Genomic DNA, 26128 nt, shown 5'->3' on the forward strand with positions numbered 1-26128 from the left:
GCTTTGGTGTTTTATTATGTCCAGATCTTAGGCTTATGTACAGGAAGTAAGAGCATTGATTTAAAAAAAAAAAAAAAAGGACCTTAAGTGGCCTGGCAGGCAATGCCAGTGGACTACTTAGAACAGCAGGCCAGGCTTCGCTCCACTGCCCACGGAAGTTCCTGGGCTGGGGCCTTCTGACACTGCCAGCAGCCCCCTGTGGCACTCTGGAGAGTGCACCCACCCACCGGGTAGCCACTCTCAGCCCTTTCCTTGTCCAGCTGGTTTCACAGGAACTTGGAGCAGAGGCCACACACAGTTTTATCAGACGTGCCAAAGTGTCTCTTTCTCTGTGTCTGTCCCACGACGGTCTAGCCTTGGCGCTGCCTAGAATTGCATTGCTGCCCTCAGAGAATCTGCTCTGTGCTGGAGGCCGAGATGTCCAGAAGGCGCCAGGCAGCGTAAGGGTTGAGCTCCTCCTGGTCTCTGCAGAGTGCCCACACGTACAGCATGCGCAGCACCTTGTCCTACGGGAGACCCAGCAGAGGGAGGGGCCAGGCTTGGTTAGTGCACAGAGGGGTTGCTGGTGGGTGGGGGTGGGGGCAGGGAAGGCTCTCGGAGCGGCCAGGGAGGGGTGTCTAGGGCTCCTGGCTCTGGTCACTGCTCAGGTTGAGGTAGTGGACCCTCTGACTTTAAAAAGGTCTCAATTCCTAGTTCTCTCCAACCCCAGAACCACCTGGCTCCAGGCTGAGGTCTGTGCTGAGCAGGCATGCACAGGGCCCCGTGTGTGCGAAGCCGTCCCAGAGCTCCAGTGCCTTGATTCTCCACTCACCGGGTCACCCTCAACCACCTCGCCTTTTGGGTTCTTGATCACCATGACCAGCTGGGCCTGAAAGGTAACGATCAGCACCGGGCCCTGCTCCATCATCTTGCCCATAGCCAGCTGCAGAGAACACAGAAGCACGGGCCTAAGAGTGGTACTCCTCCACCCCACGGCCACGCCCCAGGCCTGGAGATGGAAAGCACCCTGTAGGAAAGAGGCCTGACACCTTGCCCCACTAAAGGCATGGCACCCCGCACCACCTCGGGGCAGCTAGTTTCCATGGAGCCCCTTCTCACGGACAACTCCTGGTCTTCAACCGTGGGACTTCTCTGTTCCCAGATTGGGTTCATGCAGGTTTATAAAGGCCAAGAAGTGAAGGAGGGCAGGAAGGTGACTCCATTTTGCCTGGGGCTCACACCAGGGAAGAAGTCTGGGTGACCTGAAGTGGAACTGCCTATTCGGGGCCCATGCTGCAGAGGCAGGAATGCCACTGCCGAGGGGCCTCAAGAGCACTGGAGGTCTGGGCAGTGCTCACCACCTGCCCAAGACGGAACACAGGTGCTCCTAGATGCAGGAAGAGTGGCATCCTGATAAACACACTTGAAAAGACTGAAAACTCACAGCCCAGCCCAGTGGCGCACACCTTTACAAAGCAAGGCCAGGACTACAAGAGAAACTCTATCTCGAAAAACAAGCAACAAACACAAAAGGAAAGAAAACTCACTAAAATACCAAATAGAATAAGCATCCTAGTAAGTATGCTGGTCTATACGTGAGCAAAATTATCTAATGCAAAGCCGTAAAAAAAAAAAAAAAAAGATTTATTTATTATTTATACAGTGTTCTGCCAGCATGTGTGCATGCCCGCCACAAGAAGGCACCAGATCTCATTACAGATGGTCGTGTGCTACCATGTGGTTGCTGGGAATTGAACTTGGGACCTTTGGAAGAACAGATGGTACTCTTAACCTCTGAGCCATCTCTCCATTCCTCAAAGCCTGTTTTTATTTTGATCCAAGATCTCAGGTAACCCAGGCTGGTCTATCATTCACTATATAGTTATGACGTGCCCTGAATTCTACTGCCTCAGCCCTCAAATGATGGAATTATAGGCATGAGCTCCCACACCACTAACAAAGCCTATTTTACAATAAAGTTATATAATTTTTTTTTTTGAGATATAGTTGGCCTTGAACTTTTGGGCCCCTCCTGCCTCAACTTCCAGAGTGCTGGAATTCTAGGTGTGTGCCTCCATGCCTGGCTCACTGCATAGAATTCCGCTTTTAATTTTTCATTCGGTGTATGAGCAGTGTGAGTGCTAATATGTGCACACACATACAGACCAGAGAGCGGTGGTGCTAGTCTTTCTCTATTGCTCCCCACCTTTGTTTCTGAGATGGGATCTCTCACTGAACCTTACATTCAACATTTTGGCTAGGCTGGCTGGCTAGCAAGTCCCCCAGGAGCTGTCTGTTTCCACCCAAATGCTTGGGGTTCTAGGCATGAGCAGCCATGCCTGGCTTTTCCACAGGTGCCGGGGACTCAAGGCCTCTTGCTTTTACAGCAAGTGCCCTTACCCACAGAACCATCTCCTCAGCCCTGACAGAATTTTAAATAGAAGTCTAAAGTATGGTTTCAACCAAATACAATAATCACTTCTGCACTATCAAAAAAGGTAACAAAACAAAACAAACACCCATCCCCTTCCAAAAAACAAAACAAAAACAAAACAAAAAACCCCCAAAAACCCTCTAGGCATTGTGACCCAGGCCTTTATCCCAAGCACTGAGGAGGCAGAGGCAATGGTGTGAGTTTGAGGCCAGCCTGGTCTACAAAATGAGTTCCAGGCCTCAGAGACATGGGAGGTGGGGGTGGGGGTATAGGGGGAAAAGGGGGGGTGGGCAGAGATAGACAGAGACAGAATGTAGGTCATTGCACTTCCTACCACAGGCAAGGCCCTCGATTCAGTCCCTAGCCCCCTAACCCCTCACCCCAAAACCAACTAAACAACCAGTTTAAGCCACATCATTAAGATAGGAATCACTTAGAAGCCAGCCACAGAAATATGGAAAGCTTTGTGAGGCAGATCATACATTTTTGTTTGTTGCTGTACTAGGAATTCAATCCTAAGGCCTTACATATGCTAGGCCAGGCCTCTTACCACGGACCGATATCTCCAGGCCTCTTACCTTTTCTTTTGAAATACTGTCACTAAGTTGCCCAGACTATCCAGGAACTCACCCTGTAGTCCAAGCAGACCTTAACCCATGCAGAGTTGGTCACAAAAGAGCACACCTTTAACCTCCTGCACTGAGATGGGAGGAGGGGACAGAGGAGCCTCTGGAAACTCTTGGGCTAGCTAGCCTGGAGTACACACAATGGCGACTAAGAGAGCTTGCCCACCCGAGCTCTCTCTGCCTGGATCAGCGGGAACCAGCAGGCCTGGCTTCACTTAGCCGACCGTGTCACAGCTGGGGTTTCGCTCCGACTGCCCTTTCCTTGGGGGTGACTTACGTCCACATTGCTGATGTCCAGGATTCGGGAGTGGAACTGGAGGCCCAGAGCCTTGGCCTGCTGGATCGGGTGGGCCAGCTGGCTGTAGGTCTGCAATAAGAGGCACACGTCCTTGCGGTTAGTCACTGATGGGACTTGGGTCACACCCAGAAGTCTAGCCATGTTCATATGCCCCAGTACCCGGAGGGGCAGAAGCCAAGAGCACAAGTCCAAGCCCAGAAGGATGCCACTCTTCACTGGCCAGAACGGCACACTTGCTTCTCATTATGGCAAGAGCCACACTCGCAAGCACGAGCAATATTAATCAGTGTAGTGGGTAATTCCACAGCACCATCCAAAGGACACTCCCAGGGTAAGCCGGTGGACTGACTCTTGGCTGAGCTCTACTGTTCCGAGATTCACCTCCCCTGGAATCTTGGCCTGGAATCAGATGTCTCTTCTAGGATTTGTCCCAAACCTGTGGGTTGTCCTAGAACTCACTGTGTTAGTGGCCTCCCTCACAGAACACCCCAGGTGTCATCCTCCACTGCCCCAAGAGTCTAGGGACAGGTAGCTACATGGAGAACAGTTTGAGCTTAGAGGACACTAGGACAGAACATGCTTTGAAGACAAGTACTTTTTATGGATATAACTGATATGTAGAAGAAGGGGGTGGGGCAGACAAGCAACAGCACTGGGCTGGGAAGATGGCTCAGTGGATTAAGCACTTTCTGCACAAGTATAGTGGCCTGAGTTCAAATCTCCACAACCCATGCAGAGTTGGTCACAGAAGAGCCCACCTTTAACCTCAGCATTCCTGCACTGAGATGGGAGGAGGGGACAGAGGAGCCTCTGGAAACTCTTGGGCTAGCTAGTCTGGAGTACACACAATGGCGACTAAGAGACCTTGCCCCACCAAAGAATAAAAAAAAAAAAAAAAAGAAGATTAATACTTGAGACTGTTCTGTGGCCTCCACATCATGGCGCAAACACGCATACATACCACACACACACGAGGCAGTGGCAACCCTACCTGGTGGGTTTCTGTTGTTTGATGCTTTAGCAATAAGAGGTCTGGTGTAGCCGAAGCTGGTTTTGAACTCTATGTAGCAAAAGATGCCTCTCAACTCCTGATCCCGATGCTTCCCCCGTGCTGGGATGGTAAGCATGTGTCCTCACACCCAGTGTACGCAGTGGTGCGTATCGAACCCAGGGGCTTCCAGCAAGTTAGGCAAGCGCTCTAAAAACAGAGCCACACCCCACACCCATGGGTTTCTTTAACTTTTTTGTTTGTTTGTTTTTCGAGACAGAGTTTCTTCTCTGAGTAGCCTTGGTTATTTGGTTATCCTGGACTCCCTTTGTAGGCCAGGCTGGCCTCGAACTCACAGTGATCTGTCTGCCTCTGCCTCCCTGAGTGCTGGGATTAAAGGTGTGTGCCATTGCACCCGGCAAGATAACATTTCAAAAACACCTCACTAGAAGCAATTAGAATCTCAGCTGTGTTGTGGTCTAGGCCACTCTTGAGTAGAGAGGCTCAGCCACAATTTTGTGGTTCCAGAGGAGGAAGGAGAGAGGGAGGGAGGAAGAGGAGGAGGAGGATAACTCCTCTTCCTAAATGCCCGCTGGCTTAGTCACCAGTGCAGGGGAGTATTTAAGAAAAGAACCTGACAGATCTTCTCTGCTTTTCCCAAGTTGTTTGTGAGCTCGGTACAGATAGCATGAGCCAAAAAAAAAAAAAAAAGGCTCTAGATTGCGTCACACAAAGAAACTGGAAGAAAAACAAAACAAAACAAAAGCCCCACAACACTGCCTGGAGAGGCAGAGCCAGAAGCTAGCAGGGTGAGGTGAGGTGGCCTGACACTGGTCCAGAGCAGGAGTTCCATGGGAACAGGGAGGCTGCCAAGCGAGAGCAGACGGCAGATGCTGGCCTTCCCACAGCCGGCTCTGACAGTGACCCTGTGATCTTGAGCCCTGACTCTGGGAAACAGTGAGGGTATCCTCAGGGCAGTGTCCTGCCTTGGACAGGAAAGTCTACCCACACCTCTGTTTTGATGTGTGACATTATCCGAGGGAGGGCCTGCTGTGACACCTTATATTTCGGTGTTCACATTAACTCTCATAATTGCCACGAGGCACCTGTCACCACCATGTGTGGGGCTCAGGAATGCCAGGGGAACTTCATACATTCAAGTGGCCTCTTTCTTCTATGGTCTTCCTGAGCGCATGGCCCTCCGATCTGCACATCCTACGCCATCTTGCACAGGGTTCAGGTCACAGCCACTTAAGCCAGGCAGGAAAGAGACAGCAGGCCACCCTGGGAATTTCATATCAATCCGTGGCGTGAATCATTTCTGTGATTCTGTTTCATCAAAATGAGTTCCTGGGAGCCAGGGAGATGGCTCAGCTCGTAAAGCACTTTCTGTGCAAGCCTGAGAACTGGGGTCTGGCTCGCAAGAACCCTCACTGAAGACAGACGGCTGTGGAGGCTTTGTAAGGCCAGAGCCCAGCAGGTATAAACAGGGGCACCTGGGCAAGGTGGCTAGCTAGGCTGGCTGAAACAGCAAGCCCTGGGTTCAATAAAAGACCCTGCCTCGATATAAGGTCGAGAGTAATTGTCATCAGCCTTCATCAGTCTGCAAGCCTCCAGATGCATGTGCCCGCACACACTCGTGACTATACATACGCCCATAGACCATACACAGACATGTATGCCGCAGGACACCCTGCCCTCGTTAGTTTACAGGGCTGAAGACACAGTTCAATAGTGGAGCCTGTCTTCATGCATTCACTGATCAAGCCAAGCCTGACCTGTGGGCACCTGGGCATCACTCGCAGAGCAAAGGACAGATGGGTAGGCTGTTGAGCTCCGTGGGGAGCAAGCATATCAGACATGTCCTCCCCACTGGACATGGGCCAGAGCCACCCAAGCAGACCACCTCTACACTGTTTATTTACTTATTTATGTTTGCAGCACTGGGGATGGAACCCAGAACACCACACACGCCAGGAAAACGCCCGGACCCGAGGCACACCCCACCCTTCTGACTTTTTTTTCCGCCCCCTCTGTGCTGTTTGGCTGAAGAGAGAAAAGCAGTACTCACAGCTTCATAGCACCAGTCTTTGAGAATGTCAAGCTCCCCAGAAATCATGGCCTAAATAGAGAAAAGGAAAAAAAAAAATAAGCACAAGAAGGTGACTGGGCTTTTGCAGCAGACTGTTGGCGAGGCCTTCTCGGGAGACCCCTGGTGTCCTGTCCACCAGCTTGTGTTTGGGAGACTGGGTCAGGGGCCAGGCAGCTGTGCGTGGCCTGAGTGGGACAGCGCAAGTCCCTACACTTACGTTCACGCAGCTCTGGTCCTTCTGCGTGCAAGAAAAGGCCCGGCATGGGCACAAGGGAGCCCTCACAGTGGAGGAATTGCCTTCCGGCTCTCCATGCCTGGGGATCAGACTTTGGGTGGCTAGAAATGAGGCAGGCTACAGAGGGAGAAGACACAGCCACACAAACCTAGGGCTAGCTCTGCTGAGGAAGGTGCCCAGAGAAAGCAAGCAGCAGCTGGGGGACTGCCTTCAAGAGGCTGCCTGAGTGACACCTGCTGTTCCTGGGACCACTCCCTTCCCACCTCCTCCCAGTCCTGCTGAAAAAAAGAGAAGGAGCTGAGAAACCGAAAAGAAAGGAGACGAACCACATGGAGAGGAGTGGGGGGGGGGGGGGGGGGGCTGAGCTTTCTTGTGGTTCTGTGAAGGCTGTAACGAAGACCTGGCCAGACCTGAGTAGGATTGCCCCACACCCTGCCATATTCTAGGTGTTTCCAAGAGGTAGAGACAGACAACAGGCGATACAGACGTGCTGTATTGTGACCAGAACAAGATGTGCCCTCCTGGCTTACAAACAAAGGGGCAAGAGCAACTGAGTATGAAAGTCAGGACTGCTAGAGACAGTGGCTCCCAGACCTTCTCGGCTCTGGTCTGGCCTGGGCACCCTGGGTCTGAATGACAATGGTGTGGCTGGCCTCTCCCTGATGCCTTAAAAGCCGGGGCTCCTGGGCTATTCCTAGCCATCTCCGGAAATGGCTTAAGGAAAACTTTAGCAGGAGGCACAGTGCAGAGCTTCAGGAACAGGAGCCTTGAAGACAGAGAGAAAGTCATCCTGGAGCTCTCATGCCCTGTAGAGAAGGCAAGAAGCTTCCACAGCTAACACAGAGCATAGGTGAGGGTAAGCACTCCTTTCTGAGAACCCTAACTGTCATGGGTCTCTGCAGCTGAGGAAGGTTAAGAGACATAGCCTATGTCCGGTCATAGCCTGGAAGCAAAGTTATCTGCTCAGAAAACAGCCAAAGCAACTTGGTTCCCTTGAGATGATCTAGACTCCTTCCTAGGGTACCAGCCAGAGTGGAGAAGGTCCAACAGGCCAGGGCCCCACCATGGCTCGCACCTCTAAGATGTTGGGGATGATGTCACTCTCACACTGTCGAAGAAAGCGGTCCTTGTCAAAGGTTGGGTCCACTTTCAGGATCTCCGTGAGCACCTCTGACATTTCTGTTTTTGAGAAAAGGCCTCCTGCAGGGAGAGGAGCCTATGTTACGGCCAAGCTTCCAACCTTGGCTGCAGCCAGGGCAGAAAGAATGGTCCTGAAGTGACACTCACCCAGCACGTCCGTGACCTTGTCGGTTAAGGCTCGGGATGCCCGGATGAGAACATTGTCACTCTCATCATATTTCATCTTCATCTCAAAGAAGCCTGTGGAGGACAGACACCGTAGCTGGAGGAGGGGACCTTCTGATAAGATGCCCTGACTCCAGTTCCTGAGAACTCCCTGTAAGACTCCTCTTTGTGACATGGGTCAGGGTTAGGCAAGCCATTCATGGGCCTGCACCTGCCTCCTCACCTCGGCATGCTATCTATCCACCTACCTGTGAAAACGCAGAAACTCAGCTACAGCCTCAGAGGGGCTGGGCAAAATTTGGGATGCCACCCTTTCTGGTTCTTGCATCAAAGGAAACACAGGCCTCTAGCAGTCCTCACAGGAGGAGGGACAAGGGTGTGTAGCCAGGGGCTCTCCTGCTCAGCCCCTGGAGAAATCCCATGGCTAGCTGTGAGTGAAGAGCAGTCTTAGAGTCTACCCCAAGGCCTTGGTGCCACCTGTCAATCCTAATTTTTTTTAAAGATTTATTTATTTATTGTATATGAGTGTTTTATCTGCAGAAGAGGGCATCATATCACATTATAGATGGTTTCAAGCCACCATGTGGTTGCTGGGAACTGAACTCAGGACCTCTGGAAGAGCAGGCGGTGCTCTTAACCACTGAGTCATCTCTCCAGCCCCGTGTCAATCCTAATTATTCCCCCAGGGGTGCTTACTTAGTGTCTTAGTGATAGGATCTACAGCTAGGTGGGTGCATGGACCTAAGGAGGTGTGTAACTCTCCCTGATCCCAACTTTCCTTCTATCAAGTGGGGCTCTGCCTAGTGCCTGGCAAGTATCTGCTGCCACCATCCTGCCCAGGACCCAGCAGGCTGGCCACACTCACGGTTGAAGACTACGTTGTTATCTTTGAAGTCTTTCCACTGCTGGTACCACTTGGAGTCCTTGTGTAGCACAACCCCCAATGCTTCCCTGGGGGAAAAGGCGGGCAGGTGGAGTGAACTGCAGCCCCACAGAGGTCACCCTCACATCTAGGAGCTTTCTTTCTCTCCTTTCCCCCACCCACCTCTCAACCCCAGTTCTCTGGAGGGAGCCAGGAACCCTAAGAGAGAAACAGACTTGGTAGGCACCTCCCAGCGGACCTTGGAAACCAGACCCCAGGTGGTCAGGACCACTCAGGAACCTGTCCGGGACTTACTCATTAGCCTCAAAGACTTTGCTTTCTTTGAGCTTTGCTCCAGCAAACTCTGTCCTTTTCCGGAGCCGCTCAGGCCGGCGGTAGGGCCCCGTCTGTCCTAGCACGCTGTCATCAATCTCCTTCTTTACTGACTCTACACCCTGCAGGAGAGAGGACAGCAGGCCTGTGGCTCCTGAGGGCCACCAGCTGATGGGCTCCCTGCACCTGCCTGGCCTGGGCCAGGCTCACTCACCTGGGAGATGGCTTTGAAAGCTGCAGTCTTGCCCAGCTTCTCCCCGCCCTTGGACACTGACTCTGCCGACTGCTTGGCCGTCCTGGCGGCCTCTTCAACGCCCTCCTTGATCTTCCGGCCGAGGTCACTCTTACTGACTTCATCAAGACTCTACTGAGACAGAGACAGAGAGGAGGATGTCGCGTAGGCCTATGCACAGCCTTGAGTTCAAGATTCTCCCTGGAATGGGGCATGAGCGGAATGGAAAGTCCCAGCCACAGGGATTCCAAGGAAACAATCAGCAAAAGTAAGGGGAGGATGCCCAACCCAGCATGGAGTGCTACCCCTCAAGGAGGCCCCTCCTGTGCCCTCCCCGCGGCTGCAGTGCCCCTCCCCCTTCTATGGTCAGCCCTGAAGAAAAAAAAACGCCCACTTTAGTTTCCACTCTCACCCCAGGCCAATTTAAATGTTACATCTTACGAGTGCCAGCGGGGACTCATGTCCTAAACTCTTGAACCCCTCTCTTTCTCTCACTTGTCAGGTCAGCCTCGGGCCTTACCTCCTTTACCGTCCCTGTTAGCTCCCCAAGCTTCTTCTTTATCGCTTCACTGGTCCGCACAGTTTCAGACTCGATGGTTTTCTAGGATCAGAGAATTGCCTCTTTTTATTTGGATGCAACGGTGAACTTGATCGTCCAACTGAAGGTCCCCACCCCATTGTCAGAGTTAGGATTTTATTGCTGTGAAGAGACACCATGACCACAGCAATTCTTCTAAATGAAAACACTGACTTGGACTGGCTTGCAGTTTCGAGGTTCAGCCCATCATTGTCATGGTGGGAAGCACGGTGGCATGCAGGCAGGCTTGGTGCTTGGGAAAGTTCTACATCTGGATCCACAGGCAGCAAGGAAAGAACTGCCTCAACAGACCAGCTTGAGCATCTGAGACCGCATAGCCGGACCCCACAGCGACACATTTCCTCCAACAAAGCCACAACTTGTGAAAGTGCCATTCGCTGTAGGCCAGGCATCGAGCCACATGAGTCTTTGGGGACCATCCCTATTCAAACCACCACACCCACGCACACCCACCCCGAGGGCTCCTGTTGCACAGCATCCTCAGCCAACGCGGTAGCCACCCCCAGAACATGTCCTGGGTCACATGACACAGATGGCATTCTTAGCATGTCTCAGAGCTCTCCCAAAAGTGAGAACTCTGTGTCCATGCTGTGCTATCTATAGTGCTAGAGATGGAGCCAGTGTCTCTTACGTGCTAACGCACAGGTTTGGCAAACTGAGCACTCCTACACTGGCTAACCGCAGTGCCACAGAGAGCCCTGCAAGGCCAGGATGCCTAGGCAACCTGCTCCCAGCCTGATACCTTTGAATCAGTGCTGGGACCTCCTGCCTTCCCCCAGCAGCTCTGGTCCAGGGAATAAAGATGGGACTGCGGTACTCACGTATTTTCTTCTGGCTTCCTGGAGGGCATCTGACTCTTCTAGTTTCTTGGCTTCGTCTCGGAACTTTTTTATACTCTCTTTCATCTCTTTGTTTTTGGCTAATTCTTGTTTGATATTATCTAGTAGGCCTGACAAAAAACCTTTTCTGTTCCCAGAAGAATAGGATTTGGTCTAGAAAGAATGTACAATTGGGGAAAAAAAAGTTTAGAGGCTGGAAAGGCAGACATGGCAACATCTGGTTACCCACTGCCCAGTTTCCTCCGTTCTATTGACAGTGGTGTTTAACAGTCAATAGATGTCTCTTTTACTATAATAGAATTTGAACTACCAAACATCCGTGATAAATTGCCACAGCACAGTCAGACCTTCATGTCCACAGGCTTATACCTACTGTTATACCTACTGATGTTATCAACCACAAGTCAAAAATAAAAACTTGCATTCCAATGTTCATTGCCACACCACTCATAACATGTAAGATACGGAACCAAATAAGGGAAATGGACAAAGAGGGTGGGAAATTTTTTGCGATTTGGATTATTTTTGTTTGTCTGTTTGTTTCAGTCATAAAAAATGAAGTTATGGGCACTGGAGAGATGGCTCAGTAGTTAAGAGCACTGTCTGTTCTTCCAGAGGTTCTGAGTTCAATTCCCAGCAACCACATGGTGGCTCCCAACCACGTATAATGGGATCTGGTGCCCTCTGATATATAGGGATACATGTAGACAGAACATTATGTAATAAATAAATAAATCTTAAAAAAAAAAAAAAGAATGAAGTTATGTGGGCTGGGGAGCACTGCCTGCTCCTCTAAAGGTCCTGAGTTCAATTCCCAGCAACCACACGGTGGCTCACAACTATCTAAAATGTGATTTGGTGCCCTCTTCTGGCCTGTAGGTTTACATTCAGGCAGGAAAAAAACCTGTATATTTAATAAATAATAAATAAATCTTAAAAAAAGAAAGAATAAAGTTATGGCTGGGTATGGCAGTGCACGCCTTTAACCACTGCAGTTGGGAGGTAGAGGCAGGTAGATCTGAGTTCAAGGCTACCCTGGTCTCAGAGTGAGTTCCAGAGGTATGTCAAGAAACACTATCTATGGGGGGAAAAAAATCAAGTTATATGGTGTTCTGAAAATAGACGCAAGCAGAGATAACCATATTAAGTGGTTTTACGTTAGACTCAGACAAATACTTTATGCGTTTGCTCAATTATGGGAGATTTTCTAGATATATCAAACAGTATATACACAGGTGAGATCAAAGTACAGTGAAAGCTAGGGAACAGAAGGGACTAGTGAGAGTGTCAAGAAAAAGAAGGGCATTAGGGACAAACATGCTAGAAGTAAAATATATACACACACACACACACACACACACACACACACACACACACATATAATTTTTTGCATGATAATGGCTTATATAACAAGGCTTCTGAAGCAGGTGCAGTGGCACATACCAGCACTGAAAAGACTGAGTTCCATCCCTGGGACCTATGTGATAGAAGGAGCCAACAGATTCCTGCAAGTTGTCCTCTGACCTCCACACACATGCCACGGCACAAACATGCTCAGCTCCAAATAATAAATGTTTGGAAAAAAACATTTAAGCAACAACAACAATCACACAAAAAAAAGAGGCTGATGCACAGATTTTGAGATTAAAGCTGGCTTGGATCTCAATGGCTTTGAGGCCAGCTTGGTCTATACAAGTTCCAGGCTACCCAAGGCTACATAGGAAGACCTTGTCTCAAAACCAAAAAACTGGAGCCAGGTGTGGTGGTGCATGCCTTTAATCCCAGCACTTGGGAGGGAGAGGCAGGCGGATTTGTGAGTTTGAGGCCAGCCTGTTTTACAAAGTGAGTCTAGGACAGCCAAGGCTACACAGAGAAACCCTGTCTCAAAAAACAAACAAAAAACCCAAAAAAACTGAACACATGAAAAATTGTTTTCCTTTGATGATTTCTTAAAACCACACTGTAGCAACTACTGACATAGCATTTACACTGTGTCACTTGTTATCGGTTATAGTTACTTATAACTGAACTTGAATCACCAGAAAAAGGATTCTCAACTGAGGGACAGCCTAGATGGGAGAGTATCTTGAATGATAACTAATGTAGGATGGACCCTTGGCCACAGTGGGTGGTGCCATTCCCTGGCCAAGGAGGGGAGGCCTGGGTTATATAACAAGTCTAAGCGCTAGAAACCTACAAGAAGAACACTATGATGGGCAGATCTGGGCCCAGGGGTTCTGCTCAATCTAAGGCACCAACCAAGGATAATACGTGCAGTCATCATCAACTCCCTACACAGATCTAGCCAAGGGACAGAACATTCTCCACAGTTAAGTGGAGACTGGGGACTGACTCTCACACAAACTCTGGTGCCCCATATTTGGCCATGTCCCCTTGATGAGGAGTCTCGATTGCACTTGGAGGAAGGATAGCAGACTACCAAGAAGAGACTTGATACCCTAGCATCATATTCAGGGGGATGAGGTCCCCTTCAGTCACAGTCATAGGAGAGAGGAATGGGGTGAAAGCGGGAGGGAGGGAGGAATGGGAGGATGCATGGGATGGGATACAAATAAGATGTAATATGAATTATTTTATTTTTCAATAAAAAATTAAATTAAATTAAAAACAGAAACCAAAACAAACAAACAAACAAACAAACAAAACAAGTCTAAGCGTTAGCCTAAGGGAGCCAGTGAGCACTGTCCCTCCACAGTTTCATCTGTATTTCCTCGGCTGGGAGTGCATTTCCTGGTTGGAGATAGTACTGTGCACATAACTGATATGTGGCTATATGAAAAGCCGCTAACTGCGTGAGTTATCAACACGACATTCTGACAATGGCACAACTAGAGAGACAGTAAAAATACTGATGGTTGTCAAGGGGGTCTACGGGAAGGGCGGATAAACCAGTAGAGTCCAGAGGATCGTTTAGGACAGTGACTGATGATAAAATTAAGTACAAATAGTGTCATGCTTGCATGCAGAGATCAGAAGAAAACTTGTGAAATGGGTTACAGGGCCGGAACTCAAGTCCTGAAGCTTGCGTATCAAGTCCTTCTACCCACAGAGTCCTCTCACGCAGCCCTGGTCTTGCGGTGCTTATGCGGAGGGGTTTGTTTTGAGATGGGGTCTGGGAACTGGTCCTGAACTTGCTGTGCAGCTGAACTTTTGCTGCTCTTGCCCCTCGCCTTCCAAGGGCTAGGGATTACAGATGTGCACCACCATGCCTGTTGTGTATTCTCTCCACCGTGATAGAGACAAATCCTTCCCCACTTGTTATAACCTCAGAGGATGTACAACACAGAAGCCAACCTGAATGTAACCAGATTTCAGATCTTAACAATGTATCCACTCTGGTTCATCAACTGTAACAATGTCACCCACAATGGGAAATATGACTAACAGGCACCTGTAAGCCCGAAAGGGGAGAAAGAAGGTAGCTAGGGAGAACCCTCTGTGCTTTTTGTTACATGTTTATTAGTTGTTTGTTTGTTTGTTGGGGGTGAGGGACGTATTGAGATAGGGTCTCAAATAGCACAGGCTAGGCTGGAATCCTCTATATAAAGCAGACCAGGGTAGCTTAGAACTTACAGAGATCTGCCTGCTTCTACCTCCTGAGTGCTACTAGGTTTAAAAGCATGCACCACGAAGCCTAGTCCAATCTATTTGTAATTTTCAGGATCTCCTGTCACCTAGACTGGCCTTTAACTTGCTAAGTAGCCAAAGAGGACCATGAATTCCTAATCCCACCACTTCTACCTCCACAACGGTGGAATGAGAATTATGCACCACTCTTGCCTATTATATGCTGTGCCGGTTACAGAATTTAGGGCTTTCTGTATGTTAAGAAAGCACTGTAGCAACTGAGAAACATGCCCTGCCCCCTTTAATTTTTCAGAAAAGCTAAACCCTTCTCTAAAAGATAAAGTCTGTCAAGGGTAAGATACCAAAGCCAGGCCCCGGTGGTGCAATTGCAGCACTCGGGAGACAGAAGCAAGAGGATCAGGAGTTCAAGGTGATCCTCAGCTACACAGAGGCTAGCCTGAGCTACATAAACTCTCATCTTTAAAAAGAAACTGTTTAAGGATGGTGAAGAGATATGGGAGTGACCACCTGTGGCTGCTGCACGTCAGGCTTGCCACAGTGGCTGGTGGATGACTGCCTCCCTAGCACTTGCCAAGGCACAAGGCAGAGTAGCCGTGGGGAAGTCATGACTGGGACCTGTCCTACTCCTCGAACAGCTGCAGGACGGGATGAGGAAGAGGCTGAGAAGAGGCTCTGGCCAGCATGTATATTTGAGGCTTCCTGTCTCCCTCAGACATGACACACTGAAGAGTAGCGGCCAAGACACAATGAGACCCAGAGAATGATGGAATGACTCTATTTCAGTATTTAAACAACCATGCTTTTTGGGGAACCCACAGACAGAAGCCAGAGAAGGAGAAGATAAGTTGATGCCTTTTCTAGCCATCAGGGCTAAGTGGATGTGTGTTACTCTATAAGGTAAGAGTGCCTTGTGGCTGGCAAAATAAAACAGGACATAACCCAGGACATCCAGAAACAAGGTCTGCTGCTCTCCGTGATTCTGAAGGCCCGCAACACAGGACACCCCTTGAAATGACTTGGCATTTTTTTTTTTTCAGACTTCTATTGGGTCTGCTTATTGGCATCCTGGGTCACTCACCAGTCTTAGCTCTCCTCCTGGCCGGCATATCTGGTAGCTTGAACCATGGGGTAAGTTGTGGCTGGAGAGAAATTGGATTCCGCTGCCTAGGCACCTCTAATTGGTTAAGAAAAGAGAAAGGTCCATTCAGAAAAGAGGGTAACCCTGAGGGTCACCGCTGAGTCATTTTCTGACCTTGACCTCATGCCTGTTGTGAGCTAATATGCAATCTTCATAAAAATCTGAGAAGCCACTGGAATTAGGCAGGAGAATACATTGTATCAGCACCTCCAGGGCCTAGTCCCACCTCTGAAACTGAGGAGACGGTGGATACATAGTTACCAGGAAACCCTGAGAGCCATATAAAGGTAACACTATAACCCAATCTACAGTGACGCCCACTCCACTTCTGGATCTCCAACAACTACAGACATGAACTTTTGGAGCCAACCAATGACTTCTTGGTCCAGGGAAACTGTGTAATAGACTTGTAATGCCCTGGTCAAAGGTTCTAAATGCAAAGCCCCTCCTGGGCGGTGAGCTAGGTGAGCCCATGAGAGTTCCGCTACCAAAGGCTGACCTTGTAGCTATGTACAGTTGAGTCCACCATGGGTGCACTGAACAGAATAGCCTACCACAACCACTTTTCAGCGTTTGGATTTCCCATCTCCACTTCTTCCTGGCTGTGTAATCACTGGTGATATCCCAAAGCCACACAGGTTCACAAGTGAGGGAGATCAGACCACTGACCGGCAGGGTGACCTGGACGATCCAGCTGCTTAGTTTAATTTTTCCTTCCTCCCTTACAGCTCCACGTGTGTTCTTCCCAAGGTCGCACACTCAGTCAATGAGGATGGCCTTCCTTTGGTCAAGCATATACCTGCTCTTCCCAGGTAGGTCCTCCAAACAAGGTCTTAACGGTCCAAATGCATACAAGTGCCAGTATGGCTACAGTTACTGAAGCAGCTCTATAGACTATAAATAACTTGTTTTACGTTTTCCTTCCTCTTAACAGTGAGCGGTAGAAATAGACTGATCTGGGCTTTAGACCAGATCAGCCACCTACTAACTCCGGGGCTATCGGCAGGTTCCGTAACCTAATCAGACAGGGTCAAACAACAGCAATATAAAAGCACTATGTTCTGAATTTGTATGGCAGCCCATTGACCTAAGTCAAGAGTCCTAGGTCTTATCCGGGACGTAGATTATCTCTCCCACTCGAACGCTGAGCGTTAGGAGTGGCGGATTTAGGAAACACTCTCCGCAGAGAACTTGACATTCAAACACCAAGTGTATCACTTTGAAGAAAAAACTTTCATCAGACTCTTTTCTCCATGAGGCACCGCCACCCTAGACATCAGGGACTCCCTCTTGTACGTGAGATCAGATCCACAGGTGAAAGGTGACCGGATCCCGGGGCAGCTCCGCGCTGCTGGATCCCGGGGAAGGAGTTGGGGACCGGTTCCCGCCCTCAGGCCTCGCTACGTGCTCCCTGCCCAAACCTCGGCTGACCCAGTGACCCAAGCCCAAAGTAGCCGTGGAACCCATAGGAAAAGACGAGAGATCAGGGACCGAAGAGAAGGAGATCTTGGTAGCTGAGCATCCAAACCCCTTAATTCTGCCCTACCAGCCCCATGCGTCTGCTCACCCGCCGACAGCGGCACCAGCCGCTCCGCAGCGCTGCCGCCGCCATGTTGGAAGAGCCCGTGTGACCTTCCTGCGTCGCGTCTGGACAGCGTCATCAGCTGCGACGGCCTAGAGGAGCAGGAGCCTGGGAAAATTCGGAGGGGGTTGGTAGGACTGGTGGCCGTAGAGGAGAAACATCTGCATTTGATTGGTCCTCTGTGATGAGATGAGACAAGAAAAGCGTAGGAGAGGTCCAAGTCTCTGGTCCAGGAGACCCAGAATTCTGTGATCCAGCCTAGGATGGGGCAGAGTCCTGGCCACGTAAGCCTCAGATTGAGGCCTAAGGAGGGGGGCACTTTGGTGAGAACACCCGTGGTAGGTACGGTCTACGAAAGGCCAGAGGACTGGAGAGAAAGCTCCACACACTTAAGAGCACTGGCTGCTCTGGCAGAGGATTGGGGTTCAGTTCTTAGCACTCACATGGTGGCTCACAATCACCTGTAACTCCAGTTTCAGGGGATCTGATGCCTTCTTCTGACCTCCAATGGCACCAGGTACACGCGTGATGGATAGATATACATGCTGTCAAAACACCTACCTATACATATAAAAATTAAGATTACTATAAAAAAGCAAAGCCTACTGGGGAGGGGTCAGTACAGAGTTGGGATACTCCAAGAGAGCTCAATGGTGCTTGACTGTTTTTTGTTTGTTTGTTTTGTTTTGTTTTTTAAGGGTTTCGTGTAATCCAGCAAGCGAAAGACTCATACGCATAAAATAAAAATTTCTAAAAAGACTATGAAGCCGGGTGTGGTGACGCACGCCTTTAATCCCAGCACTTGGGAGGCAGAGGCAGGCAGATCTCTTTGAGTTCAAGGACAACCTGGTCTACAAAGTGAGTCTAGGACAGCCAAGGCTACACAGAAAACCCTGTCTCGGGGATGGGGGTAGCGGGCGGGGCGGAGGGAAGAGTATAAAAGGGCAAAACCTAAAGATGAGGATTCAGTCTGGAACATGGATTGTCCCCCAAAACAGCTCAATGATTAGTCCTTGTTTTTTTGTTTTTTGTTTTTTTTTAAGATTTATTTATTTATTTATTATGTATACAGATTTCATTATAGATGGTTGTGAGCCAACGTGTGGTTGCAGGGAATTGAACCTATGACCTTTGGAAGAGCATTCAGTGCTCTTACCCTCTGAGCCATCTCTCCAGCCGTAGTTTTTGTTTTGTGTATGTGTGTGTTTGAACATCTGGAGTAGGCTGGCTTCCAACTTGCTTTGTAGTTGGAGATGACCTTGAACTTCCGATCCTCTTGCCTCCACCGCCCAAGTGTTACTTATTTTTGATTTTTGAGACAGGGTTCCTCTGTGTAGCCTTGGCTGTCCTGTACTCGGCTTTGTAGACCAGGCTGGCCTTGAACTCACAGCAATCCACCTACCTCTGCCTCCCGAGTGCTGGGATTAAAGGCGTGCGCCACCACCCCCAGCCCAAGTGTTACTTATCACAGGTGTGCCCCACAACAGAAGGTTTATGAACTTCAGGGAATGGAACACAGGGCTGTGTGTGCATGCTAGGCAAGCAGCCTACCAAATGAGTCACATCTCCAGCTCTGGGACAGCATGTTGTTAAGTGTTAGAGACAGGCATGTAGGTGGGTGAACTACTAAAATATATTTAGTTGGTCTTGGTTCGTTTCCAACGAACCAAGAATGATTAACTCTAGATGTACTTGCAAATGACTAACTGACAGTACCAGGACCTGTCAGTAAGCAAGTGGCTCCAAGAGCAAGAATTTCAAACCTCTTCTTATAAGCGATGTAGAAAGACACTTGTTAGTTCTAGCCTAGAACAGGAAAGGAAAAGTAAGGCCTACCTGTCTGAGGTCTAGTCCTCCCATCAGTTCAGCGTACATGGGCACATCTCTCTTTGAAGCAGCTTGGGCCTTTGCTACTTCAGCACTTCTCTGCTATTTTAGATTTAGAAGATACTGCCATTAAGCAAAGGTACTGTAAAGTGACTGTGCTGTCTGTGGCTGAGGACATGAGTAGGACCGTGGCATGGGGGGAATGTATGTATGTGGGCCCCCTATCCTGGGGGAACCTATAGGAAAGCATGGGCTTACAGGATTGAAAAGGAGGCAGCTTTCACTGCAGAAAACTGGAGACAGGACCAGTGACTACCTCACGATGAGATTATATCCCCAGAAGACACTCCCTCAAATGCTAAACCTTTAACATTTAGGACAGCAACAGTCTTGTGTATCATATTCTTCTTCGTATTTATTTATTTATTTATTTATTTTCACATTATTCTTCTTAAGCTAAGAGACATGTCTGGTTTTTTGTTTGTTTGTTTGTTTGTTTCCACCTGAGATGGGTTTCTCTGTGTAATAGTCCTGGCTGTCCTGGAACTCTCTTTGTAGACCAGACTGGCCTCGAACTCACAGAGATCCGCCAGCCCCTGCCTCCAGAGTGCTGGGATTAAAGGCGTGTGCCACTACGCCCCGCCCCCTAGTTGGCTTTCTGTTGTTGTGATTAAACACTGTCCAAAAGCAACTTGAGGATGAAAAGTTTTATTTCAACTTACAGTTCCCAAGTTCACACTGCACCATGAAGCAGTCAGAACGGCAGCTGGAGACAGGAATTGAATGAGAAATTATGGAGGATCATTGCTTACCGCTCACTCCCCAGGGCTTTGGTTCAGCTATCTTTCGTATACAACCTAGAACCACCTGCCCAAGTGTGGCACAACCCACAGTGTGTTAGGCCCTCCCACACAACTCACCAAGAAATGACCTAATAGACACCCCTGTAGGCAAGTCTGATGGAGATATTTTCTCAATTGAGGTTCCATCTCCACAGATAACACTGACTTGTGTCAAGTTGGTAAAACACTAGCTAGAAAAGCACAGGAGTTGGGGGTACAAGTTGTTAAAGTCTGGGTTAGAAATACAGCTTCTTAGCCAGGTGGTGGTGGCGCACGCCTTTAATCCCAGCACTCGGGAGGCAGAGGCAGGAGGATCGCTGTGAGTTCAAGGCCAGCCTGGTCTACAAAACGAGTCCAGGACAGTAAGGGCTATACAGAGAAACCCTGTCTCAAAAAACCAAAAACAACAACAACAACAAAAAGACAGCTTCTTGGCTCCCATTGGCTCATATGTTTATTTTCTTTTATGTGTATGAATGTTTACCTGTATGTAAGTCTGGGTACCATGTGCATGCCTGGTGCTCACGGAAGCCAGAGAGGTTATTGGATCCTCTGGAACTGGAGTTACAGACAGTTGTGAGCTGCTTTATGGATGGAAATTGAACCTAGGCCTTCTATAAGAGCAGCCAGTGCTATTAACTGCTCTCTCTCTCTCTAGCCCTAACTCACATGTTTGAATATTAGTCCCTAGCCAGTGGAAATGTTTGGGAAGTATCAGGACTTACAATCTTTTAGGAGGTGTCGCCAAGGGGCAGTCTTGAGGCTTCAAAATGCTCTCGCCATCTCCGGTGCGCTCTGCCTTCTGCTCACAGTTCAAGATGTGAGCTCTCAGCTGTCCCTGACATCATGCCATCGTGGACTCTAGCCCTGTGGAAGCATAAGGCCAATTAAGCTTGTAGAAGTTGCCTTGGTCACAGTAATAGAAAAGTAAGCAGTAGAGCTGGCCTGAGATATATATGGCATTGTGAACAAAATTAAACACAACCGAAAAGGAGAAAAGAAAAAAAAAAAAAAGCCCAAATTAGAAGAAGCACCCCAGGAGACAGGGCAGGATTGCCCAACAGACTGAAAGAATACATACAAGGCCTTGAAGAAGGCAGATATTTAACAAGGCCAAGCCAGCACTGTATTGATTGCCCTTTGTATTTACAGTATAGAGTCCCTGGAGAGACAGTTAAGTTTGTAAAGTATTTGCACTGAAAGTATGAGGATATGACCTTAAAATTCCCCAGCACCAACGCAAAAACTGCCTGTGTCTGTAATCTAAGCAATGCGGAGTTGGAGACAGCAGGGTCCCTGGAGCTCGCTGGCCAGCAAGCACAGCTGAACTGTGGAGCTCCGTGCTTGTAGTTTGTTTGAGACAGGGTCTGTGTAGTCTTGGCTGTCCTGGAACTCGCTCTGTGGACCAGGCTGGCCTCGAATTAATTCACAGAGATCTGCCTGCCTCTGTCTTGCGTGTGCCGGGATTAAAGGAGTGTGCCACCACTGCCCAGCTCAGGCTCTGTCTTAAAATACAAAGTGAAAACCTGGAGATACGGCTCAGTAGTTAAGAGAACAGGCATTTGCTCTTCCAGAGGCTCTAAATCGGGTTCCCAGAAAGCATCCATATAGGTGGCCCACAACCACCTACCTGTAACTGCCGTTCCAGGGGATCTGGAACTTCTCTGGCCACTGTGGATACCTGCACAATATGCCCATGGTATTTACTCACACATATAAAAATGACAAACAAGTCTTAGGAACAGGTGGAAAGCAATTGAGGAAAACATCCACATTGACTTCTGGCCTCAACACGCATCCACACGCTCATGCATACACACTAGTATGCACATGTACGCACACATACAAAAAAGAAGTCACTAGGGAGATGAGCCATCAGGGTTTGGACTGGGTAGTGAGATGCCAGATTTCAGTGTGTTGAAATAAAAAATTTCACATAAGTGGGCTGGATCCAGTTTGTGCCGATTCTTGAGGCAAATGTTTCAGAATTCTGAAGGCAGCTTTTTTTCTTTTTCTTTTAATGATTTATTTATTATGTAGACAGTGTTCTGCCTGCATGTACACTACACACCAGAAGGTACCAGATCTCATTATAGATAGTTGTGAGCCACCATGTGGTTGCTGGAAATTGAACTCTGGACCTTCAGAAGAACAGACAGTGTTCTTAAACTCTGAGCCATCTCTCCAGCCCCCACTTTTAGTTTTTATTTCAAGACAGAGTTTCTCTGTATAGTAGCCCTGGCTGTCCTGATTTGTAATCCAGCCTGGCCTTGAACTCACAGAGATCTGCCTGCATCTGCCTCTGCCTCCTGAATGCTGGGATTAAAGGCATAGGCGACCACTAACAACCTGAAGGCAGCTCTTTTTTGTTTGTTTGGGTTTGCTTTTTGTATTTCATGACAGGGTTTCTCTGTGTCGCCCTGGCTGTCTTGGACCAGTGTTGTAGACCAGGCTGACTTTGAACTGACAGAGATCTGCCTGCCTCTGCCTCCTAAGTGCTGTGATTAAAGGCGTGTGCCACCACCACCCAGCTTTGAAGGTAGCTCTTAAACACAGCCACTATTTAATAAGGAGTTACAGGCTCAAATGGATTACATTAGCATAAAATTAACAAACACTCATCACTTCATTCTCTTCCTTTTTTTTTTTTTTTCCTTTTAAACACAGAAAGGCTTTATTTGCAGGGGAACAGAAATTTAATCAAACAAGCCAAATCCACATTTTCTTTATTTTATTTTATTTTGGTTTTTCGAGACAGGGTTTCTCTGTGTAGCCTTGGCTGTCCTGGACTCATTTTGTCGAACTCACAGCGATCTGCCTGCCTCTGCCTCCCGAGTGCTGGGATTAAAGGAGTGCACCACCACGCCCGGTTTTTCTTTTTTATTTATTTATTTATTTATTAATTCATTCATATTACATCTCAATTGTTGTCCCATCCCTTCTATCCTCCCATTCCTCCCTCCCTCCCACTTTCACCCTATTCCCCTCCCCTATGACTGTGACTGAGGGGGACCTCCTCCCCCTGTATATGCTCATAGGGTATAAAGTCTCTTCTTGGTAGCCTGCTATCCTTCCTCTGAGTGCCACCTGGCCTCCCCATCCAGGGGATGTGGTCAAATATGGGGCACCAGAGTTCATGTGAAAGTCAGTCCCCACTCTCCACTCATCTGTAGAGAATGACCTGTCCCTTGGCTAGATCTGGGTAGAGGTTCATTGTTTATTTTCCTTGGTTGGTGTCATGGTTTGTGCAGAACCCCTGGTCCCAGACAAATCCACGTTTTCATGTGACTCCTTGGATTCCTCCTTCTTCTTGTCTTTCTTCTCTGCTGCAGCAGGGGCAGAACCAGCAGCAGGAGCTGCAGAGCCAGGGCAACAGAAACAACCCCAGCCCCAGCAGCAGGCACACTGGGGAGCTCGCCAACACCCTGAGTAATGAATGACATCCTCAGTGTTTTTTCCATTCAGCTGATGACCTTGTTGAGCTGGTCATTGTCTGCATTTGCATTGATGCCCAGGCAGCCTAGTATCTTCTTGATGTCTTTGGTGCTAGAAGAGTTGTTCCGAAGGGTGGACAGCAGGTAAGAGGTGATGTAATACAGGGCAGGCCTCCCAAGTGCAACCTTGGCAGCACCGAGCAGTGAAAGTTTCTTCCTTTCTTGATTGCATTTTTTTTTTCTTCCGAGACAGGGTTTCTCTGTGTAACCTTAGCTGTCCTGGACTCATTTTAATTTTTTTTTTAAGATTTATTTATTTATTATTAGGTATACAGTACTCTGCCTACACATATACCTGCAGGCCAGAAGAGGGCATCAGGTCACATTATAGATGGTTGTGAACTACCATGTGGTTGGGGGGAATTGAACTCAGGACCTCTGGAGGAGCAGTCAGTGTTCTTAACCCCTGAGCCATCTCTCCAGCCCCTGTCTTGGACTCATTTTATAGATCACGCCAGCTTCAAACTCACAGAGCTCCACCTGCCTCTGGCATCCTAAATGCTGAGATTAAAGGCTTGTGCCACCATGCTCAGCGCTGCATTGGTTTTTTTTTTTTTTTTTTTTTTTTTTTTTTTTTTTTTTGTTGTTGTTTTTGTACGAGACAGGATTTACTGTGAAGTCTAGGCTGGCTTCAAGCTGAAGTCAGTCTTCCCGCCTCATCATTCAAGTTATTACCTGGGTACTGTTTGAAGTTATATTTATAAAACAGTATCTGTATGTTTGTTTGTTTTTTCTGAGACAGGTTTTGTCTATGTTATCTTGGTAGTCCTGGACTCACTTTGTAGACCAGGCTGGCCTCGAACTCACAGCGATCCTCCTGCCTCTGCCTCCCAAGTGCTGGGATTAAAGGCATGCATCACCATTAGCTTATTTCTTTCTTTCTTTCTTTCTTTCTAAGATTTATTTATTTATTTAATGTATATGAGTACTCTATCGGCATGTACACCTACATGGCAGAAGAGGGCACCAGATCGTGTCATAGATAGTTGCAAGCCACCATGTGGTTGCTGGGAATTGAACTCAGGACCTCTGGAAGAGCAGACAGTACTCTTAACCTCTGAGCCATCTCTCCAGCCCCATTAGCTTATTTCTTAAGCAGGCTATCACACAAATAATTGAGACTCTCTTATAATACAAGGCTTCACAGCACAATCTGAGCCGTTTTCAGTCTGTTCTTAAACCCTTTATGCTATTTTGTCTCACTCCCAGCAAACATCCCAGCTATACTTGCACTTTGTAGCTTTCCTTGGCTCCAGTTCCTTCCTCCTGGTTTTCCTTGGACCTCTTCGCTTGGCTGAATCCTTTGCTTCCTCTTCTAATTCCTCCTCTCCTGGCTGGCAGGAAGTCCAGCCCTACTGTCTCCCCAGCTTATTGGCTGTAAGATGCTTTATTGACACAACAGGGGGACAACTGGGGAGCAGAGTTTACACATTTAGGCAGGAAATCAGAATTTAAGCTACACAATAACCTTATGCCTACAGGGCGCAACCTACCACACATGCTTCTTGGCTCTGCACTGAGAGACCAAGTAGAACGGCATTGTCTCACAGCATTTTTTTTTTCTTCTTCAAATTATATGTGTGCGTCTGCAACATGAATGCAAGTACCCATAGAGTTCAGAAGAGAGCATTGGATCCCCGGAAGCTGTGAGCCACCTGACGTGGGACTGACCTCAGGTCTTTTGGAACAGCAGCAAAAGCTTCTTAACCACCTCCCCTCAGAAACATTCCATTGATATAGGCGATAAGGACGCCTAACGATGCAAGATGCATCTGCGTCATTGAATAAAGCATAACTGTGTGGGGAAGAATAAGCCTTGTCACAGGTGGGAGCAGTCTTGGCGGGCTTTACCCTTGGGGCACCCCATGAATACCTTGTGACAGACAGAGTGGAGCCATCCTGGGTCTGGAATTCAGGAAGCAGACCTGGAAACCCCACCTGGACTATTGTCTTTCTAATGGACCCTCACCGGGAGAAGGAGACGGTCCTTCCCACGTGACTCAGGCAGTTGGGGGGAAGAGAAAAAAAAACAGAGTCAGCTGGGCGAGAGAGCGTGAGAGCAGCAGACCAGCTGGACCAGCACGCGGGCCAGAGAGACACCTAAGGACCTGTCCCGTGGAACGGCTACCAGAAGGTTCACTCTTTTGTCCCTTTAACCTTTTTCCTTCTTGTATAAGCTAGTTGGGTTGTATAATAAAGTTTAATTGCTAAGAAACAGAGTCAACATAACTGTCTATGGTACTGTTATTCCCCACCTCCCTTGTTGCCTCCGGAGTGCCGAGATTACGTAAGCCACCACATCTGGCCCCCTTGTTTTGAAGAAAGGTCCCATGCAGCTCAGACTGGCCTTGACCTTGCTGTGCAGTCAAGGCTCTATGCATCGTATCTGCATTCTGGAAGTGCTATATTGTGTTTTGTCCATCTCTTACCAATGCCAGCTTTGATGATGCCCTGTTAGTAATGACATCAGCCACGGTGGGTATATTTACACCGCTGGAGATAGCAACTACTACAAGTCAGGTGCCTTGGGATTTGTTTGGAGAGCCACTGATTGAACTTTTAGCCAGAACAGCAACATTTAGGAAGAGGGAAGGTGACTATGGACCCTTTAGAGGATGACAACTGGAGAAACAGAGAGAGGAGTGGGTGGGTATGATACCTTTCTCCTCAAAACAACAGTAGCAACAAGAAGCCTATGTTCTTATAGTGTAGCTCTGGTTGGCTTTGCTCTCAGCATTTCCCCTCAACGTTTTTAAAAAAGGATTTATTTAGGGTATATGAGTGGTCTATCTGCATGTACATCTGCATGTCAGGT

At 48.5% G+C, this 26128-nt stretch overlaps 2 protein-coding genes and 1 pseudogene across 2 annotated transcripts in view; all 3 read right to left on the reverse strand.

Annotated features, from left to right (window-relative positions):
* Positions 1 to 26128, reverse strand: part of LOC127203988 (zinc finger protein 721-like) — a 1570727-nt gene that overhangs the window by 537428 nt on the left and 1007171 nt on the right.
* Positions 45 to 17212, reverse strand: Timm44 (translocase of inner mitochondrial membrane 44). The gene is made up of 13 exons (XM_051162969.1): positions 17136 to 17212; positions 15509 to 15604; positions 10804 to 10974; positions 9905 to 9985; positions 9367 to 9516; positions 9135 to 9274; positions 8823 to 8908; positions 7940 to 8032; positions 7728 to 7852; positions 6397 to 6447; positions 3317 to 3406; positions 812 to 922; positions 45 to 506 (listed from the first exon to the last, which is right to left on the reverse strand). Exons 1-13 carry the CDS (start codon positions 17178 to 17180, stop codon positions 387 to 389), a joined length of 1359 nt encoding a protein of 452 aa, XP_051018926.1. The 5' UTR covers positions 17181 to 17212; the 3' UTR covers positions 45 to 386.
* Positions 17243 to 24853, reverse strand: LOC127202955 (60S acidic ribosomal protein P2-like; annotated as a pseudogene).

The sequence above is a fragment of the Acomys russatus genome, chromosome 19 (genome assembly GCF_903995435.1).
Source record: "Acomys russatus chromosome 19, mAcoRus1.1, whole genome shotgun sequence".
Taxonomy (NCBI): Eukaryota; Metazoa; Chordata; class Mammalia; order Rodentia; family Muridae; genus Acomys; species Acomys russatus.

Excerpts from the sequence above, each read along its gene's own strand:
- Timm44 (XM_051162969.1), bottom strand. The coding sequence starts at position 17,180 with ATGGCGGCGGCAGCGCTGCGGAGCGGCTGGTGCCGCTGTCGGCGG. Across the intron at positions 15,605-17,135 it reads GCTGGTGCCGCTGTCGGCGG|AGGTGCCTAGGCAGCGGAAT; the intron begins GTGAGCAGACGC and ends TTAACCAATTAG. Across the intron at positions 8,909-9,134 it reads AAAGTCTTTGAGGCTAATGA|GGAAGCATTGGGGGTTGTGC; the intron begins GTAAGTCCCGGA and ends CTTTTCCCCCAG.